The sequence below is a fragment of the Amblyraja radiata genome, chromosome 13 (genome assembly GCF_010909765.2).
Source record: "Amblyraja radiata isolate CabotCenter1 chromosome 13, sAmbRad1.1.pri, whole genome shotgun sequence".
NCBI lineage: Eukaryota > Metazoa > Chordata > Chondrichthyes > Rajiformes > Rajidae > Amblyraja > Amblyraja radiata.
The window spans coordinates 49,040,460-49,053,362 of NC_045968.1; the positions used below are offsets into that span (position 1 = coordinate 49,040,460).

At 42.8% G+C, this 12,903-nt stretch overlaps 1 protein-coding gene across 1 annotated transcript in view; it reads right to left on the reverse strand.

Annotated features, from left to right (window-relative positions):
• The window catches only part of LOC116979993 (D-beta-hydroxybutyrate dehydrogenase, mitochondrial-like), a 52,071-nt gene extending 48,623 nt beyond the window's left edge, over positions 1-3,448 (reverse strand). The window contains exon 1 of the mRNA XM_033032025.1: positions 3,122-3,448. Coding sequence (XP_032887916.1) covers positions 3,122-3,334 — 213 coding nt within the window. The 5' untranslated portion in view covers positions 3,335-3,448. The remainder of the gene's footprint in view (positions 1-3,121) is intronic.
• Between the last annotated feature and the right edge of the window lie 9,455 nt (positions 3,449-12,903).

The window sequence follows — 12,903 nt, forward strand, 5'->3', positions numbered from 1 at the left end:
TTTTCTGTTTTTTCCTGCACATATCATTTCTCCCACTTTCCTCTGGACTCCGTAGAACCACCGTCCTTTCCGCTCTTCCTCCCATTGCTTTTGCCATCTTTCCTTCAGTTTTTGCTTAATAATGTCTTTGATTTCAGTTTTACCTATGTTAATACTTAAATCAATCTTACTTCTTTTTGTTACCTCTTTTGCTACCTTATCTGCCATTTCGTTTCCTCTAATGCCAATGTGTGCTGGTAACAATAAAAATATGACTGTAAGCCCCATCATTTGAATTCTGAATAGTGTTTGTTGTATTTCAATCAAAATGTCTGGTCTACTGTCTGAATGGCTGTGCTGTAAACTCTTTATTGCTAAACTTGAATCTGAACAAATAACTGTCCTTAAAGGCCTGGTATCCTCGACCCACTGTACCGCTAACAATATTGTAATCATTTCACCTGTGTATACTGAGACCTCATTATTGATCCTCTTCCCTACTTTGATGTGAAATTCTGGTACAATAAATGCTACTCCTACTTTATCTACTGAATCTTTTGATGCATCTGTATAAATTTGGACAAAGCTGTAGTATCTGTCAATGTATTCCTGTATGATGAATGAATTATACATACATTGTTTATCCTTGTTTTTCTGTTCTAATATTGTAAAGTCTACTGTTGCATCTGGAAGTATCCAAGGTGGAATTGAAGGTAATGGAACCGTTGGAACCACATTTAATTGTGCTATGCTGATTTGTAATGCTCTCTGGGTCACTGTCCATCCAAAACTTTTTGTTTCCCTTCTCTCCTTTTCCCAGCATGGTTTGACAGTAACTTGTGCTGGGTGTTCTTGACTGTGGCCCTGTAGGTTAATCCAGTAATTCAATGAAAGCTGTATCCTTCTCATCTCTAGAGGCATCTCCCCCTTTTCAACCTGTAATGCTGCTGTTGGGAGTTGTTTTTATTGCACCTGTACATATTCTCAATGCCTGCACTGCCGCTCCCTAAGAGCAGTCTTGCTTAAATTGACTGATAAATTGCCTGATTTACAAACCAAATTCCTCAGTTTTCAACTGTTTTCCCTGCTCTGACACTTCTCTCCTCCCACTTGGGCTAGAGCCAATCAGTCTTATCTCTTGCTAAGCTCCTCTTGCTGTTGCTCCCAAATCTACAGCAGTTCTGAGTAAAGTTCTCCTTCTTCTTCTTCTTCTACTTCTTCTTCGTAGTTTTTTCTTGGCGGTTGGCAAACAACTTTTTAGTGCATTACCGCCACCAACTGGTATGGAGTGTGGATCAAATAACATTATAACTTATATACTAATAACCTATATCTTTCCGAACAAATTGGTTACCCTGAGAAAAAGCAATAGGATTTGATAGCACTTATATGAATTCTTTTGTAAAATATCTATTAAATCAAATTGTACTTTTTCTTTTCTGAATCGTTCACTCATTTGTCTTCTTTCTTCCTCATACCTCTCACAATGTATAATGACATGCTCTATTGTCTCTTCTTGCCCACAGTATTCACATCTGCCTGTATTATGCTTGCCTATTATAAAAAGTGTACTGTTCAGACCAGTGTGTCCAAATCTGATTCTTGAAATTACTGTCTCCTCTTTTCTGTTTTCCTGCACATCTCATTTCTCCCACTTTCCTCTGGACTCTGTAGAACCACCGTCCTTTCCACTCTTCCTCCCATTGCTTTTGCCATCTTTCCTTCAGTCTTTGCTTAATAATGTCTTTGATTTCAGTTTTACCTATGTTAATACTTAAATCAATCTTACTTCTTTTTGTTACCTCTTTTGCTACCTTATCTGCCATTTCGTTTCCTCTAATGCTGGTACCCATAAAAATATGACTAAGCCCCATCATTTGAATTCTGAATAGTGTTTGTTGTATTTCAATCAAAATGTCTGGTCTACTGTCTGAATGGCTGTGCTGTAAACTCTTTATTGCTAAACTTGAATCTGAACAAATAACTGTCCTTAAAGGCCTGGTATCCTCGACCCACTGTACCGCTAACAATATTGCAATCATTTCACCTGTGTATACTGAGACCTCATTATTGATCCTCTTCCCTACTTTGATGTGAAATTCTGGTACAATAAATGCTACTCCTACTTTATCTACTGAATCTTTTGATGCATCTGTATAAATTTGGACAAAGCTGTAGTATCTGTCAATGTATTCCTGTATGATGAATGAATTATACATACGTTGTTTATCCTTGTTTTTCTGTTCTAATATTGTAAAGTCTACTGTTGCATCTGGAAGTATCCAAGGTGGAATTGAAGGTAATGGAACCGTTGGAACCACATTTAATTGTGCTATGCTGATTTGTAATGCTCTCTGGGTCACTGTCCATCCAAAACTTTTTGTTTCCCTTCTCTCCTTTTCCCAGCATGGTTTGACAGTAACTTGTGCTGGGTGTTCTTGACTGTGGCCCTGTAGGTTAATCCAGTAATTCGATGAAAGCTGTATCCTTCTCATCTCTAGAGGCATCTCCCCCATTTCAACCTGTAATGCTGCTGTTGGAGTTGTTTTTATTGCACCTGTACATATTCTCAATGCCTGCACTGCCGCTCCCTAAGAGCAGTCTTGCTTAAATTTGACTGATAAATGGCCTGATTTACAAACCAAATGCCTCAGTTTTCAACTGTGTTCCCGGCGCTGACACTTCTCTCCTCCCACTTGGGCTAGAGCCAATCAGTCTTATCTCTTGCTAAGCTCCTCTTGCTGTTGCTCCCAAAACTACAGCAGTTCTGAGTTACTCAATTACTCAACATTGGAATCTATTCAATTCAATAAGCCAAGTACCATACCAGCAGATATTTAGAGTTTGTGGGGAATTTATTAATTCACCCTCAAACTACAGACCGCTACAAAAGCAGAATATTTCAGTTGCAGGAGACTTGAAATAAACTGAAAGTGCGAGAAATGATCAGATCAGTTGGACGTGTTAAAACGTGCCAATCTGAATGTCAACTGTAAACTTGCTCACTTACAGGAGATTGATAGAAATAGAGAGAGAGTGATAAAGTAAGAAAGAAAGTTGCAATGCGTCGCCTGCCTTTGAAACAAGCAGCATTTAGCAGAGCAAAGGCCGTGGTGAAAGTCTGCTGAAAGGCGAGTCATACCTTTACAGAGCCGCGGGGCAGAGCGGGCATTGCCAGGCACAGCACAAACACCAGGTACATCAGCACGATGCTGTGGGGCACCAGTTCCTCGGGGCAACCAAACACTTTGACAAACGCCCTCAGCACCTCGGGCAGCCACAAGCCCAGGCTCAGGGTCAGCAGGAAGGAAAACAGCACCATGGCGGTCATCTGCAGGTGGGAGAACTTGGTCATCTCGTCACCCCCGCGACGGGCCCCGGGCTGTCTGGGGGCACTGGTACTTCGGCACAAAGATCTTATAGCTCCGGCACACCACAAGTAAATCCTCCCTCCCTCCTCCCCGCCAACCGGCCGCCCGCCCGCCCGCCCCGGATAGGGAATGAGGTCAGTTCCTGCCATCTGTTGCCTGACGACCGGGGAGGAAGCAACCAAAGTAACCAGCGGCGATCTTTGGAAGCAACCAAAGTAACCAGCGGTGATCTTTGGAAGCAACATGGTGGGAAGGTGAAGGAGACACGACAGGCTGCGGGCACTGCAACCTAGAGCAGAACACAAGCTGCTGGAGGAACTCAGTGGGGCAAGCAGCGTCTGTAGGGGGGAAATGGAACCCGATCCCTTCCACCTATATCCCCTCCCCTCACGTTCACAAGTTATAGGAGTAGAATTAGGCCATTCGGCCCATCGTGTCTACTCCGCCATTCAATCATGGCTGATCCATCTCTCCCTCCTAATCCCATTTCCCTGCCTTCTCCCCATAACCCTTGACACCCGTTCTAATCAAAAATGTATCCTTCCTTTCCTCTGGATTTGCATCTCACATAGACAATAGGTGCTGGAGTGGGCTATTCGGCCCTTCCAGCCAGCACCGCCATTCAATGTGATCATGGCTGATCATCCACAATCAGTACCCCGTTCCTGCCTTCTCCCCATATCCCTTCATTCCGCTCCCCCTAAGAGCTCTATCTAACCATCTTTTGAATGCATCCAGTGAATCGGCCTCCACTGCTTTCTGAAGCAGAGGTTTCCACAAATTCACAACTCTGTGTGAAAAAGGTTTTCCTGATCTCAATCCTAAATGGCCTCCCCCTTATTCTTAAACTGTGGCCCCTGGTTCTGGACTCCCCCAACATCGGGAACATGTTTCCTGCATCTAGCCTGTCCAATCCCTTAATAATATTATGTTTCTATAAGATCCCCTCTCATTCTTCTAAATTCTGGCGAATACAAGCCCAGTCTCCATTCTTTCATCATGTGACAGTCCCGCCATCCCGAGAATTAACCTCTAAAGAATGTCCTTCCTCAAATTAGGAAACCAAAACTGCACACAATACTCCAGGTGTGGTCTCACCAGGGCCCTGTACAATTGCAGAAGGACCTCTTCTGTACTCAACTCCTCTCATTATGAAGACCAACATGCCTTGCCACTCCTCTTATCTCACACCCTGCTGTCTCCTTTTCATCTCCAGCCTTACTCCACTCGCCTGCCTATCAATTCCCCTCACCTATATCCACAGTCTGAAGTAGGGTCTGGACCCGAAACGTCATCTATTCCTTTTCTCCGGAGATGCTGCCTGACCCCCTGAGTTACTCCAGCTTTTTCTGTGCATCTTTGGTTTAAAACAAAAACTGTAATTCCTTCCTCCACATATGACTTGTCAGGCTTTGTACCATCTTCACCTCTTTGCCAGCTTTTTCCCCTCTACTACAATCAGTCTGAAGAAAGGTCTCGGCCAGAAACACTGTCTGTCCGGCTACAGCCAATTTTCCGTCCCCTTCACTATCACGTCTGACTACCCAAAGGTGCTGGGGATCTGGTTTGGAGGGGGCATCGTTGTGCAACAAAAATAGCCAAGGTCAAACTAAAATTAGGACAGTAGCAGCAGCGCCTCCTGTCGACAACAGGGAAAATTGTGGTAATCAGAACTGAGGTGCTCTCAGGGCTGCTGTACTTGGTGCAGGTGTGCCCATCCCCCAGTCCTTTGCCTTGGCGATAATTGCACCATTTATTTGGGGATCAAAGGGAGTGGATCCGATAGGTCAAGATGCACAAGTCCTGACAAAGTGGGCAAAAGGATGCCCAATGTCGCCCTCATTCTAATGGCCATCGTCGTGTGTACCTGCATCTGGCTTTGCATAGAGTCAATACATGTGGGCACTAAGTGACATTACCTGCTAAGGTTCTACCTGTCCCTGAAGTTGTGAAGAATGGGTCAGGCACTGATGCTGTGTCAGCTGGACATTTTATTCTGAATAAAGTTTATTTTGGAAAAATATTCCCTCCAAGATGGTGCCTGACCCGCGGGGTTACTCCAGCGCTTTGTGTTCTCCTCAAGAGACCCTCCAGCAGCTTTTGTTTTGCTCAGGGTGAAACGTGTCTTTCTCTGCATCGGACAGGAAACTATCAGAAATATTTCTCCCCACAGCAGGCATAAATAAAGCTAAAAGGTGCAAGTTAATGATTCAGTATAGAGGAAATCTGAGAAAGAATCTTTTCATCCAGAAGGCAGTTGCAATCTGTAACATGCTGCCTGAGGAGGTAGTGGACACAAACGCAACATTTAGGAAGTATCTAGATGAGAACTAAGCATTATAGGGTGCAGACAAGTGCTGGCAGATTAGAATAATATAGTGGGTACGATGGGTTGAAGTAAATATGGTAGAGCAAAGGCCCTGCGACTGCAACACGATCATGCCTCTATTCATCTGGTGTTAATGACAATTCAAAGCTTTCCTGAGCATTCATGTCGATATTTCTTGACTCTAGGTTTAATCCAGAGACCACAATAATTGATCAATATTATGAGGTCTCAAAGAACATTTGTAGAACCTTAAGTCGGGAGCCAAAGGCATGCGAAATGGAACCCGTAATCTGAAAGGTCTCAATGTCAGTTCCGAGGATATTTCCCTGAACCCTCTCTTGAAGTGATTGAGATGTTTAAAGTGAATAAGAAAATTAGCCTTCATTTAAAAACTCAGTATTGGACAAAATAGTGGGACCCAAAACAAATTAATCCTTGGGACTTGGGATAACTTGCATCCAATAGTTTTGAAGGAGGTGACTGAAATATACTGATTATCATCTTTAATCATTTATTATTTTTAAAACACTTCTCACAAATTGAAATGTAGCAAATGTATATTGCTTTTTAACAAAGGAGGGAGATACAGTACAAAACAGGGAACAGAAGACCTGTTATCCTGATATCAGTTGAGAGAAATATGCTGGAAACTATTTTACAGAAGTATGAGCAGGGCAATTAAAACATATTAATCGGACTGGGCACAATCAATACGTCAGACATCTTTTTGATTTTTTTGTGGTTGTAGCTGGCAGAGTAGATAAGGGTATTTGAACTTCTAGCAGATCTTATAAGATGTTAGAGAACATAGGATTGTGATTATTATATGAAGGGACGTTTAACAGACAGAAAACAGAGTGGTAATGAAAAGGGCCTTTTTTAGAGTGAGGCTGGGGCAGATAGAGTGCTACAAGGATAGTGTAGCTGCTAGAGTCCAAGCTGTTCACAATCTATATCAATACTTTGAATAAGAAACCTTGTGTGGGATCCAATGTGTAGGAACAAACTGCAGATGCTGGTTTAACGGTTGATAAACACAAAAAGCTGAATATTGCCAGAGAGGCAGGCAGCATCGTTTCAGGTTGAAACCCTTCTCTTTGGATAGGGTTCTTTTCAAGGATTATGGATGATGGGATGATGATGTTTTCATCACATGAGTTCCTTCAAAGATTCACAACTATTAACTTAGATTTATTTGGATAGATCCAAGCTTGCTAAGTGGCAGGTAGACAAAAGTGCTGGAGAAACTCAGCGGGTGTGGAGCGAAGGAAATAGGCAACATTTCAGGCCAAAATCCTTCTTCAGACTGATGTAGGGTTGGGAGGGGAGAGGGAGGGGGGCTGGAAGAAGAAAGGAAGAGGAGGAGCCAGAGGGCTGAGAAGGGGAGGAGACAGTAAGGGCTGCCTGAAATTGGAGAAGTAAATTTTCATGCCGCTGGGGTATAAACTGCCCAAGCGAAATATGAGGTGCAGCTCCTCCAATTTCCGGTGGTCCTCACTCTGGCCATGGAGGAGGCCCAGGACAGAAAGGTCGGATTCGGAATGGGAGGGGGAGTTGAAGTGCTGAGCCACCGGGAGATCAGGTTGGTTATTGCAGACCGAGTGGAGGTGTTCGGCGAGGCAATCACTTTAAGGAGGATGTATAACGTCTTCAGAGAAATATAATCAGGTTATGTAATGGTGTGGGGATACAGTAAATATAATATAACATAACGTAATATTGAAAAGCGGGTGGTCAAGCACATGGTAGAAAAATAGATAAAATATTTTTTAAATGGTGATAGATTGAGAGGTATTGGTCTTACTGAGGTACTGGATATCAGTGAAATTCAACAAGAAGGTACAGCAAGCAAATAAGGCAAAGGCAGCATTGACCTTTATTCTATGTAATTTGTGTGCAGGAGTAAACATGTCTTGCTCCAATTATATAGGTCTTACATACGTTTGAGGCTGGAATGTAGGAATATATTGCAACTGAGTTTGATTTCCCTATCTAGTGAAAGATGTTCCAAGTTATTCTCAGTTCATTATTACTTTGTTCCCAACCTTTAGACTGCCTTGTCAGAAATCTCTATTTTCTCAGATGATGGTAAGAATACGCCTGAAGACTTAATTGACAATAGTTTTGATGTTTTCATCACATGTATTCTTTCAAAGATACACAACTATTAAAAGCTGCACATTGGCATTCTTTAGACTATGTGATAAAATTAAAATATTTCTGCAGTTAATTTGTGGATAAGCACATGTACATTACATTTAATATTTGAAAACAAAATTAATAGAACAGAACCTCACCACATTAAATTAAATTGAACCTCACGTACAGTTAGTATCAATTGGAAGCTGTATTTAACACACTTTGAAATTGGGATTACCCACTTAATCTATTTTATCGATTTACATTACAGCAATCTAATTGTAATTCAATTAAAATGCAAATGTATAACTCAAAATTACTAATTCCATATATACTTGATGGTTATGAAATAATACTTTGATTTTCAATGTGTGGTCCTTGGACTGATTTACATCTGCATTTTATCCAGCCTTTCCAATTTACAAAATTTTACTTCAAAGATTCTTCAAAATTTTTGAAGAAGACATTTCATGCATGAATCAAGTCGTGCCTGTAGAATCATTTCCACTCGCCAATTCATTCCTTCTGTTTTCCAACTCAAACCAACTCTGGATTTCAAACTGGTACAATGAAAAAACACACCCAAGCCTTTTATTGTTGCCTCATTACTTTTTGGTTTGTCTTTGTGTTCATTATTGATTTAATACACTTTTTTATGATATTGTTTATTGTTGATTTAATACTGTTTTTTTATCTGATGGTTGACTTGAACCGATCAACAGTTTCTACAAATTTAAGTGAATTATGCAAAAAGGCAACAAAAAAACTCAGTTAGACAGACTGCATCTGCAGATAAAACAATCTAGGTAGTATTTCAGATCAGTCTTCTTAACGTAGAATAATACAGAAAAATTAATAGAACAGAAATACATACCTGCTGCAATAGGATTTTGGTGCAGTTGTGAAATTTTGAAAACTAAATTAAGATGTCGTTAAGCTGCGGAAGATTTACGGGGATGTTGCTTGGACTTGAGGGCTAAACTATAAGGAGAGGTTGGGTAAGCTAGGACTTTTATCCGAGGAGCACAGGAGGCTAAGGCATGATCTTGTAGAGGTATATAAGATCATGAGGGGAATTGATAGGGTGAATGCACAGATTCTATTACCAAGAGTGGGGGAAATCAAGAACCAGAGGACATAGGTTTAAGATGAGAAGGGAACGAACAGATAGGAACCTGATCTTTGTTCATGCTTTAAGAGGTAAATAAGAATGAGCCAGGTTTCTGAGTACTCTGGAAAGAACTCCTTCCCTATTGACCAGGAAATTTGACAAGATTGGATTACAGAATTGGTTGATTTGCGGTACTGCAATTGAAATGACACACCAACAACTATTCATACAATAATAATTGCCAGTTGGGACAGAAGTGTACCACAGCAAGAGTGTAAGAATATATTTTCGTAACACAAATTTGATATAATGTGAGTAATGAATTATGGAACACTGCATTAGGCAAGCTGAATTGGTTATAACTCACTTTCTATCTGAAACTAGAGAACCACTTAAGAGTTACTTTGGAAATTGACAAACAGGAAAAGAAAATGCTGTCTTGGATATAAACAACAAAGGGAGAAAAAAATCCTTTCATGTAAGCTCCCTGCAGTAAACGGAACCATTGTTTCATCAGAACACAGCTGCCACTTTAACCTGTGGCTATTGAAATTGACAAACAATCGCTAAAATTGACACGTGCAACAATACTCTCTTAAACAATGAAACATTCACTGGGGGCTAGTTAGGACAGTCAGCATGGCTTTGTTCATGACAGATCAGATTTTATGAATGATCAAGTTTTTTGAGGACGTGATGAAGGTGATCGATGAGTGCAGGCCAATGGATGTGTTCACAGTGATTTTAGTAAGGCACTAGATAACCCCTCGTGATACGCAAATTGAGATAAAGATGCATGGCATCCATGGTAACTTGGTCATTTGATTCAGAACTGGTTTACTCATAGAAGACAGAGGGTTGTGGTGGTAGGGTATTATTCTGGGTAGAGGTCTGTGACCTGTTGTTTGTAATATGTATAAACAACTTGGACATAAACATAAATGGGTTCAATTCAATTCAACTTTATTGTCATTGCACAGATACAAGTATGGGTACAACGAAATGCAGTTTAGCATCTGTTCGTAGTAATAGTGCAATATAGAAATAAAAATACAGAATAAGCAAACAATGTGGACAGAGAGACTGGAGAAATTTATCGGTGGGACTCCGAGTTCAGCAATGTGATAGTGTTGTTGAAGAAGCTGTACATCATCCTACTTGTACGAGACCTGAGGCTCCTGTACCGCCTCCCTGATGGGAGGAGGGCAAACAGTCCATGGTTAGGGTGGGAGGGGTCCTTGATGATCTTCCTGGCCCGTCTCAGACACCGTTTTCGGTGGAGGGCATCCATGGCAGGGAGCGGGGCACCGATGATGTACTGAGCGGTTTTCACCACCCGTTGTAGTGCCTTCCTGTCAGCTACGGTGCAACTGTTGTACCATACCGTGAAGCAGGTGGTCAGGATGCTTTTGATGGTACAGCGGTAAAAGTTGGTCAGGATCTGGGGGGACAGGTGAGCTTTCTTGAGCCTCAGGAAGTAAAGGCGCTGCTGCGCCTTTTTGATCAGTTTGGAGGTATTGAGGGACCAGGACCAGGTTGGTTAGTAAGTTCGCAGACAACACCAAAATTGGTGGAGTTGCAGAGACTGAAAATGTCATCCAACCACCCAACGCAATATTCCACCTCTCCACCAATTCCAATATTGCTGGCCAGTGTGGGGTGGGGGGCGGCTTTCTGTTGCGCCAGTATGGGTGTTGTGGGCCGATCGTACTGGTTTCCAGACGGCTAGTATAGACATTGTGGGCCGAATGGATTCTTGGGCTGGCAGCTCAGTCACTGAGGCCTGGCAGTACAGTCACTCGGACCTGGCAGGCTGGCAGCTGAGCAACTGCCAGAAATTCTGCCCAAAACAGGTGACAGACTGTGAGACAGAAGGGGGAAAGGGTGGACTGAATGACACACACAGCCTCATTCACATACACACACACACACACACACACACACACACTCATTCACACACACATACACAGACTCAGGGGCGGAAAACTCGGGGGGCCAGAGGGGACATGTTCCCTCCATGTTTTGAGAGGTGGTGGACAGCCCCCCTCAAGTTTTTGTAATCCGGATTTTAAAACCCGGTGAAATCTCCGCTTTCCGCGAGACAGAGGGGGCGGGACTGATGATCGATTGGACGAGAGAGACATCGGTCAGCAGGCAATGGGGGCGGGACATGATTCAGCGCGATGATTGGAGGAGGGAGGAGTGGGGTGGGGGTGGGATTGAGGATAGAGCGCGGTGATTGGAGGAGGGAGACGTGGCACACATGGATGTAGTTAACCCGGTGTGCGCATGCGCGTGTGGCCGCCAAAAAATTGTATCCCCAGGTCCCCTCCATGTTTTGATAGCGAGTTCCGCTCTTGCACAGACTCATTCACACACACACACACACACACAGACTCACTCACACACACACATACAGACTCATTCACACACACAGACTCATTTTCACACAACACACACACACACACACACACAGACTCACTCATTCACAAACACACATAGAGACACACACACACTCATTCACACACACACACACACACACAGACTCATTCACACACACACACACACACACACACAGACTCATTCACACACACACATACAGACTCATTCACACACACAGACTCATTCTCACACACACATACAGACTCATTCACACACACAGACTCATTTACACACAACACACACACACACACACACACACAGACTCATTCACACACACACACACACACAGACTCATTCACACACACACACACTCATTCACTCACAGGCACTTACCCAATACTAAAATGTCAAGTAACTTCAGAACATGTTCAATATAGAGTATGTAAAACGAATGTTTAAAGCCTCCTGTAGAGGCTGCTGCTGGTGAAGCCAAAACGTGCTTTAAATAACATCCAACAAACACACTCACCATAGACAGAGCAGTCAGCTCTCTTGAATTATTCAACAGCGCCTGCACTCGGTGCCATATTGACGCGACCCTCTCGCTTCTTGCCACGAACCGGAAATGATGCGTTCAGCGGCAGCATGCCGCTAACCGGAAATTCCTGGTAATCGGCGCCATCTTGCAACTAAGCGAAAATCAGAGAATGAGCGCCAATCTTGTCCTGATCTAATAAAATGTTTATTCACGCTTTATTCATCCGAAAACTGTTGCAAGCAAGCCCTTTAAAAGCCAAGCCAATTGGACAAAAACACTTTGCAAGCCAACAAAACACATTTGCTGAAAGCCCTTTAAAAAGCCAACCTAATTGGGCAAACACTTTGCAAACAACAACCACATTTGCTGAAAACCACATCCCGGGGACTCACCGTGGAGTAGACTTGCGTTCAGTGTTATTCGCAGCTCAGAGAGCCGTGACCCTCTCGCTTCCTCCGTCTGGCAGAGACTGAGTGAGTCACGAGACTTCCGGGTTTTATAGTCCCTCCCCCCTGCCGCCAGCGAGGGCAGCAGAGAGAATGGCAGAAATTTTAAAAACATTAATATCTCTCTGATTTTTCATCGATGGGAAAAATCCTCCGGTCCAGTCTGGCGGAGGGGGGCTCTGAGCGAGGTGGCCAAAAATTACGGCCGTAAATGGCGGCGTTCTCTCGGAATTCACATTACAGTGAGTCAAAAGCAGTCAAGATTTTACTTTTAGTAATATAGATGAGAGGTATTGGTAAGGAAGATAGTCAGAACCTTTTTCACATGGTATCAAAGACTAGATGTCAAAGTGTTGTGAGTGGGGCAAAGTTTAGAGGAGATGTACAGTCCTGTTTTTTTAAAGAGTATGGGTTCCTGGAACACGCTGCCAGCAGTGGCAGTGGAGCAGATAGAAGCATTTAAGATGATTTTAGATAGGCAGATGGATATCCAGGGAATGGAGGGATATGGGTCACATGCTGGCAGAAAAGATTGTTGAACTTGACATCATGTTCCGCACAGTCGTATTTTTTTGCTTGCAGTAACAAAAAACGTGTTGCTTTTGGCT